General features: G+C 35.8%; 1 protein-coding gene and 1 long non-coding RNA gene across 2 annotated transcripts; both read right to left on the reverse strand.

Annotated features, from left to right (window-relative positions):
- Nucleotides 1-1,070: 1,070 nt before the first annotated feature.
- LOC127947379 (DAN domain family member 5-like) lies at nucleotides 1,071-3,165 on the reverse strand. The gene is made up of 2 exons (XM_052544496.1): nucleotides 2,390-3,165; nucleotides 1,071-1,950 (listed from the first exon to the last, which is right to left on the reverse strand). Exons 1-2 carry the CDS (start codon nucleotides 2,867-2,869, stop codon nucleotides 1,675-1,677), a joined length of 756 nt encoding a protein of 251 aa, XP_052400456.1. The 5' UTR covers nucleotides 2,870-3,165; the 3' UTR covers nucleotides 1,071-1,674.
- Nucleotides 3,166-3,824: 659 nt separating this feature from the next.
- Nucleotides 3,825-5,544, reverse strand: LOC127947443 (uncharacterized). Its single transcript, XR_008151293.1, has 4 exons — nucleotides 5,147-5,544; nucleotides 4,773-4,837; nucleotides 4,607-4,682; nucleotides 3,825-4,527 (listed from the first exon to the last, which is right to left on the reverse strand). It is a non-coding gene; the product is annotated as an uncharacterized LOC127947443 (long non-coding RNA).
- Between the last annotated feature and the right edge of the window lie 3,386 nt (nucleotides 5,545-8,930).

An 8,930-nucleotide genomic window follows, 5' to 3' on the forward strand; every position in this document is an offset into this window, starting at 1 on the left:
ATATATTACTATATGATTATACTACAATAAACTATTAAAAGCAAATCTAAATATTTTATCTAAATCTTCATTTTAAATCTAAATGTTAAATGTTAAGTCCAAATCATAAATGTTAATCTTATATCTAAGTGTTTTTATATATATATATATATATATATATATATATATATATATATATATATATATATATATATATATATATATATATATATATATATATATATATATATATATATACATATATAATGTTCTAAATATTTAGCTACACTTGTAAATATTTAGCTATATATATATATATATATATATATATATATATATATATATATATATATATATATATATATATATATATATATATACATATATAATGTTCTAAATATTTAGCTACACTTGTAAATATTTAGCTATATATATATATATATATATATATATATATATATATATATATATATATATATAAGATTAACATTTATTTTTTAACATTTATTTGGACTTAACATTTACATTTAAATGTAACATTTAGATTTAAAATGAAGATTTAGATTCAGATAAAACATTTAGATTTATCTTTAATACTTTATTGTAATATAGTCATATAGTAACAAAAAAATGTTAAATTATTAAGTTAAATTATTAAAAATATTTAAGTAATTAAAATACTGCTTAAAGCTTAGTAAATCTCGCACAGTTGTATTTGTTTTGTAGTTAAATCTGACCAGTTTGTCTTACACATTTTATTTTACAAACGGCGCCCCACTGTAGGGAGATTGCCATCAAAGTATTGAAAAGAACAATTGGGCAGCAACAGAGTCTAACAACGCTTGAAATGCAAGTTAAACCATATTGTTTACCTACACTGAATAACTTTTAATCCATATGTTCAATACCCCAGGTTAGAGCCCATGGTTAACGAATTTCCAATATAGCCTGACAACACACAGCACATAAATAAAATACAAAGAACAGAATAGCCTACATATTCTGTAAGTGGTTGCTTAGTTTGCTGCTATGAATAAAATTTAATTCGATGGCATTTAAACAAACACATTACAGGCATTTTTTCCCCAGATGTTTTATTGATTTAGCACATTTTCATTTAATACTTCCCCACTTTGAGTGGTATTTGTTGCTAGGTAGCCTACAGTTTAATTATTTAAATTTTTCTTCAAGAACTAAATTATCTGATAATGCCACAAGACTCAAATACATCTCAACAAATTACAACAAAAACACTTTGATCTGTAAGATTAATGATGTATAAGAAGAAGTCGAGAAAACCGGACCACTTTTAACAGGCACTGCAATGTGATTCAGTTTATCTCATTCACATTATTCTTTATATGTGTACGACAGAGTAAACTAAAGTATTAAAAAAAGATGAAATCATTTTCATGCAACAGCGACACTCATCGGTGAAGCTTTTAAATTACACTTTTTTTCTTAAATAATAAATTTAGGACCAGCATCGTCATAACAATTAACACAAAGATACCGCTGAACATCAGACGGCAGTTTACAGAAAGATTTTACAGTCTGAACCGTATTTCGGTCACTCGTCAGACACACAACACAAATCTTCAACATGCAGCCATGTGGCTTGGTAATCCTCAAATACACACACCATTGGTGCACTTAAATATTAGAACGCTTCAAATAAAAACTTTAAACTGCCTATTATAAATGAGACATTTCCGTGTTATGAACTTTGACCTCTTCACTACTAGTTTCGCATTTGCACTCTTCGACGACCATGACGCGCCTCTCGCGCACCTCTGTCCCGCAGCGCAGGGGCACGAGCACAGAGCGCGATTTAGAGGGCCCGCAGCGCGTGCACTGGGCTCCTTGCTGTGCACGAGACTCTCCGCTGGACGGGACGAACATGGAGCTGCACTGACCGAAGCAGAGGTTATTGTGAACGGTCACCGTCTCACAGCCGTCCTCCGTTACGCGCTGTGAACAGAAAGTCACTTTGAAAAAATATTGAACCAAAAAAAACAAAAGGCTAAATGAATAGGCTACACTCAATTTAATAACCATTTAAACGAAGTCAAGCTGTGTCAGACAAGTTCATTCAAGTTCGTTTCCGATTAGACTGTAAAACATGATCAGTTAAGTTGTCATTCTTTTCATTTAATGTTTAGTAGCTTTTTTTTTTTTCTTGTTAAATTCTCTTATATTTTCCCTTTGGTCACAATGTTTAAGTAACAATTATTACATGGATATAGGCCTATCTATCCATTTAATTATCATTTATGCTTAATTCATAATGTATAATTTGTTAAAACAATACTTAGGCCTACGAGAAAATATATATAAGAACATGACCACCTGTATACAGTAACAACCTTCGCTAAAAAGACATTGACTTTAAAGAAAATCCGAGTGCTACCTGTGTGAAGGGCACTGCGGCACAGCTCTGTTTGCTCAAGTCTTTGGGGTTGATGCGTAGCGCCACGGTCTCTTTGCTTCTCTCGCTTTTGTGCATGACTTTCTGCCACATCTCCAGACCTTGTTTCCTCCGGGCGTCTGCGCTGGAGCTGCTCGCGCTCACCGGAGGGAGCAGGGCCCCTGGTTTGCTGTGGGACAGGACTGACGGACCGGGACGTCCGAAAGCCAAAAAAGCCGGAAACGCGCCTCGACTTCGTGAGTTTTTGGACGGCACGTGACTACCAGCAGCCCGTCGCAGAAAATGAGGGCTGAGTTTGACAACTCTGACAGATCCCCGAAGAGGTTCGTCTGGTCCGTTCCCGGAGAAGTCTACATCTGTCGCGACGCGTCGGTGAAAGTCCCGCGGAAAGACGCCGCGAGGGAACGCGCCAACCAAAGCGACCACTGACAACACAATAAAACAGCTGATCTGAAACGTCATTTTGCAGAATATTACAAGCTATACTCGAAAACTGATTTCTTTTCTCCCACTGTCACGCACGAAAAAGTCGCAGAAGTGCTTTTGAAAAATCTCGCGGTTCAGGGTTCCGTGGGGTCACCCTGCTGTCGTTGTGGACATGGAGCCAGAGCCGACGATTATATACTCTCAGCAGGTTCTTTCATGACTGGTCATCATTGTTTTATAGTAGGGGTGAATATAGCTCGTACCTGTCTGAGTAATGGCTGTGAGTGACAGGTGAGTTTTCGTGTGGAAGTGACAAGTGCTCCTTTCATCTCTCCTCTTCATATCACTCCGTGGGAACGGAAAAGCTTCGCTGTTGTATGCTTAAAAAGGTTCAATATGCCAACTGGACCACTCTCAGGAGATATGCAGTGCTGGGCATGTGTGGGGCGATTGCATATAGCAACTGTTGTTTCACATTTATTCTTTGACATAATGCCGGTACATTTTTATTTTACAACTTAAGCAGCATCGATTGTGTAGGTTATGTAGAGGTATAGGCCTATAATTTTTTTTGTTAGCCTATTCAAGAAAAACGCATGGGGTTTTAATTTATAGTAAAAAAAAAAAAAAAAAAAAAAACATTAATAGTAGCTAATATGGTTAAGAAATTGTTCTTCATTTCACAATGAAAAACCATTATGCATAATAATCACTTACTTACGTGTTTATGGCTTAATAGATGGTTCTTTCTCACGGGTAGATCTTGCTCACCTGAAGTTCAAACAGTCAGATGTTGAGCTCAAGTGTTAAGTGTTTCCTATCTTCAGGTACACTGTGCATGACAAGTAGTCTGAATCAAATTTACGAGCTTTAATAATCCCTTTGGAAAAAACTTTCCCAAGGGGAACACGCAACAAAGGGACTTCTTGATTTAAGAAAAGATTTTACCACAAGATGTAAATCTTTCTCCACATTTGAACTTGAACTGCCCTTTTATTTGCAACTTTGATTTTGGACTGAGCCACATAATAATACAATTTAATCTTTCATCAAAGATCCACGTTTAAATTTTCAAAACACTTCATGAGGACCAAACGAAATTTTCCATTATATATAATTGAACAATCCAAACAACAAATCCATTTTTGGCTTGTAATAATAGGCTATTGCTAAATAAAGACAAAAAACCCACTCTAAAAATCATTGGTTGTTTTGCACTTAAAATAAAACAATTACATTTTTACCATAGAATAAAAAAAAAGCTACAGCCTAAGACGCGAAATCTCACAGGTGTGTTTGCAGAAGACTGAAATATGATCAGATAATACCAGAGGACAATACGCTATCTGGAAAAACTTGGTTTGGTTATGTTATGAAGTTATTTTCTGACATTTTCTTTTTTGCATATTTACTCAGTGTATGTATATATAATAATTACAGTCTATCAGCATAATTGTGCATGTAAACGCATTCAGTGTCCAGCAGGTGGAGCCAATGACTTTGTGTCTCACCAATGCCCTGTGCACTATATGATTCGTAATATGCAATAAGGTTTATATTATTATTTTTTATTATTTGTCTTTGCTGAGCTGGACCCTCCTGAGAGCAGCAGACAATCTCTGTTGGCCGAGAAATGACTGAGGATGGCTGGAATCTCTCGCTTCATTCTCTGATATCTGATGGAACGCTGTGGTCTAAGAATGACAAGGTCAAATATTTGATAAAATATACAGAGACACACACTTAACACATTAATGGCGCACATACACTGACCATACTATGCCATGCATTTGTTATAAGATTCTTGTCCTTGTGATGTCTGTTGACATCCGAGTTTGGTCTCTGAGAGCTGGAAAAAACAGAGACGCACTCTGTCTAAATTTCTTGTAATAAGCATTTTATCGATTCAAGCCACTCACTCAAATTCCCTTAAACTCACAGTTTGGATGCCATACTAGTTTTTGATTGCAGGGACAGAGGACGCCTCCAGGTAGAGCCAGTGACCTACAATAGAATAAATGCAGTCAAAACAATAGCAAATAGATTCAAAAGAAGTGGCCAGTGTCTGTAAATGTCTTATCTGTGGGGGAATTAGCTTTCTTCACTATTCCATTGGAGATTAAAAACTATTTATATATTCATACAAAAAAAACACTATATATATATATATATATATATTATGCAAGCAACAAACTTTTTTCTCCTGTCTACAGTGCAGCTCAGGTTGGTTGCATACAGCAGTTTCACACACGGCAGTTATAATATATAAGTTATACATCCTGTATCAGTTACTATGGATTTCTCTTCACTTACCCTACTGTTCTCTTCTCCTGTGCTCTCTGTTCTGATCACATGGTCCCATGTCCACAGAGTAAAAACCTTTTTTTATGTGTGACCCAGTAGGGCAACTGGTGGTATTGTGCTAGAGAGAGCAAAACACAGGAGAGGATTTAGAGAACAGAAGAGATGCTGACCAGAGCATGTGCATACGCCACAACACAAATGCATGAATTCATGAAAACACACATAACACTCCTAAAAACAAAGGTTATTTATTGGCATTGATGGTTCCATGAAGAACTTTTAACATCCATGCAACCTCTTCATTGCACTTCATAGTTGAAAAAGGTTCTTCGGATAATTAAAATGTTCCTCACATGAAGAAAAAATTAAATAAGAATCTTATCGGTTCTTTGTGGAAGCAAAATGTATTCTGCTATGGCATTGGATTCTTCTATGGACCCTTTAAAAAAAAAAAAAAAGATTAGAAATTTATGACAAAAGGTATTTTCACAAAAAACATGTTCAGGTGCTCAAAAATAAGAAAAATAAAAATTATATATCGTATATGAAAATGAAGCCTATAAATAAATACATACACACACTGGGACTATGGTATACATATGCATTTTTAGAGTGAATATGCACAACAGGAAATGGGCTGAGGTCAAATGTTCTTTATTAGAGCACGTGTACAATATTTGAAAGCAGTGTGTGTTTGTGGCTGGTTTGGCAATTCTAAGAACCTCAGTGGAGAGATGAGAACAAAAACTGGGTGTTCTCAGGAATCTGTTTTTCATGTCAATAGGTGTTAGGCCTGTTTGTCTGTAGGCTGCAGTGCATTTATCAACTGACCACAAACCACAGAGTTCACACAATGTTTGAGTATTTGTGTCGGTACGTGTGTTTCAGATGAGGGGGGAAATGAGCTGAGGTTTGACTCGGAACTCTCCGAATCTAGGACTTGTGAAGAGACTTCATTCAGACTCTTCTGTGATGATGACTGCCCAAATAATTGGACGAAAACATAATCATTAGCGAAAATTATTGTTTTCTTTTTATTTGTCAAGTGAAACATAGGCTACTCAAATATCCAGCCCTGTTTATCAACAAAAAAACACAAGACCACACCATCAAGATTTCACATTATCAGTAGCCTATATCTGCATCTAGAACACGCAACTGGCAGTTACCAAAGGAGAACAACTTATTATGACCAGAACAGAATAAACACACAGCCTACTACTGAATGAGTCAAAGTGGGTGTTTTCAAATGAGTAAAAGCTTTTAGGGATGAGTATATTAAGTACTAAAGACGACTTCTCAACCAACATTTGTGGTCTGAACATACTCTTATAGTGAATTAGATCAAATTTCACTGATATCTTTATTAAGAAATATCAATCCACGAATATTTAGTAATTTCTTTTAATCTGAGGCGAATAGGAAGACGAGCATTTACTAAACATCACCACACGGGTGCGCTGCTGAGTCAAGAGGATGCGTTTCATTCAAACGCTCCAGAGAAACTTCGCTACTTAAAATTAGACTTAATGAAATTCAAGTTACCTTTTATACCATTGGACCTTTTAAAGTTTTTACTCAGAAAATAAACACGTTTTGTCATAGAGACAAGAAAAAGGCGGATATGGAAGGTCTTCTCACACAACATCCCCCGCCAATTTCCTCCAACCATAGAGCGATTTGTAAAATATTTAAGACTGTATCAATATACTGTTCTTTTTACTACTACTACTACATGTTTAACAAAACAGGGATTGTATATGAAATAAAAAAGCACAAGGAGGATTGTTTGTAGTTTCTTGTTAAAAACAAAAATAGCCTACTGTGCCTTTAAACTAAAATGAATGGGAAAATGACTAAATTACTATATTTGCTCACCACAGAGATGCATTGGTCCAGTCACACCAAACAGCTACATACCTGATGGGTTACATGGGATATCTGAGCAATATGTGAATTACCCAAGCCAGAGTGTGGTTTTGCTGTTTTACAAAACACTAGTTTCATTAGTGAGGAAGGACCCTGTGTGAAGGTCTCTGAACTCCCCTTTGCTTCTATGGAAATTTGAGTTTTTTCCACCGCTGTCTTTAATCTGTGTGTGGTGTTGCTAGCCAAGCTAGCCATTATAAAGCAGCAACACACATAATCCTACACAAACACTACATCATTGTTTCCACAAAGGGATTTAAGAGTGGTTTTCGTGCAAGTAAACATCTTACCCGTATCTCTTTTTTTTCACACAGAAACACTGGTACTTCTTCTTTTCTATAATTGTACTGTTTACATGTGCGAGCTAGTTTACAACTGCATGTACAGTAATGGCCAAAAGTTTTGGGAGTGACATGAATTTTGTGTTTTGTAAAGTTTCCTGCTTCAGAATTGGTCGATTATTTTTCCATGTTTCCATGGTATACAAAAAAAATGATCAGCGTATTATAAGTTTTAAACGCTTTACTGGCAATAAATAAACCTCTGTTGTTTGCTCTGGCATTGATATTAGCTTTTGGGACAAATCCTGACTGATCATGACTGTAAGTGTTTTTGGATAAATGGGTGTTGGCATGAGGATGTGCATGTGTCTGTATGTGGATGTGACCGTGAGTGTGTCTGTGTATGCGGATTTGAGCATTACACTTTCTCTCCAGTGTCGTGTTTAACTGTCGTCCAGCCCCGCCAGACTAGACAGTTTGCAAGCAAGGTGTCTAGTCAAAACTACACCTGTTTGTCTGCAAATAACCTTGAAAAGCGCCGACTCTTTGTGTACCTGTCTGTCTATCTGTCAGTCAGCCAGCAATTACAGCTTCATTTCCAGCCAAGTATTTGCTTTCACACACACTTTCCTGTCCTGTCTCATTTTCTCTCTCTCTCTCTTATCAATATGCACTTGAGTGCAGTCTCATTTTTACAGTCTGTGTGCTGGACTGCTCTTATCAGCGCTGTAGAGTAAACAGACTGTAACTGTCTATCAGATGGATTCAGACACAACAAGTCATTAGACGTCTGACTCTTTACACGCAGCAGTGGGGAAATCTGGTGGCATGTAGCCTGCTTTTATACAATGTTGTGCAGCTCACTTTGATGTTGTGATTCAACAAAGGAAATCTGTGTGTCACTTTGGGGTCTGGCATAACCACTTCAATAAGAAACCTTTGATTTACAACCGTTTGACTTGTGTGAGATTAATTGCCCATGGAGAGCAACAACAGGGTTCCAGAAGTCAAAATCATTCCATTTCTGAATTACTGTAACTTCTTTATCTCTGTAGTAACAATAATAAATTTTTCAAGAGCTCTGTGATATGCACTCTCAAACTTATGTATACATCAATATATTGCTCTAAATGTAAAATATAGGCCTGTCATTCAAAAGTTTGAGGTCTATAAGATTTTATGAAAGTTTTGAACTGTTATGCTGTATTTTATATTATTTCATTAAAAAAGGTAGGGTGATTTTTTTTTTTTTTTTTTTTCAGAAAGTCCAGAAAATTTAAAACTTTTCGCCTCAAGCCTGGTTTAGTTTGGTTCATGGTTTAGAACTCTGTATAATAATGTTTTGAAGTACAACCCTAATAAAATTAATAAAATTAATTCAAAAGAGCACGTTTGGAGACTTATTTTTTGGGACCACAGCCCGCTTGAAAATTGTTGTCTGCTTGTAACACACATGATGATGATATTGTATTATGATTTAAAGAGAGCTCGTTATAATTAATTGTCTGAGGTCTTGTACCCTGATGTAATCACAGTAGTTGTTGTAGTATTTTAATTGTGCAATTTCTAGGAGACTGATGTTT

Source organism: Carassius gibelio, chromosome A1, assembly GCF_023724105.1.
Source record: "Carassius gibelio isolate Cgi1373 ecotype wild population from Czech Republic chromosome A1, carGib1.2-hapl.c, whole genome shotgun sequence".
Taxonomy (NCBI): domain Eukaryota; kingdom Metazoa; phylum Chordata; class Actinopteri; order Cypriniformes; family Cyprinidae; genus Carassius; species Carassius gibelio.

What these genes read in the sequence shown, in the direction of transcription:
- LOC127947379 (XM_052544496.1), bottom strand. Translation starts at nt 2,869, where the DNA reads ATGACGTTTCAGATCAGCTGTTTTATTGTGTTGTCAGTGGTCGCTTTG. An exon ending in CCGCAGTGCCCTTCACACAG is followed by an intron (nt 1,951 to 2,389) that starts GTAGCACTCGGA and finishes TTCTGTTCACAG; the next exon opens with CGCGTAACGGAGGACGGCTG.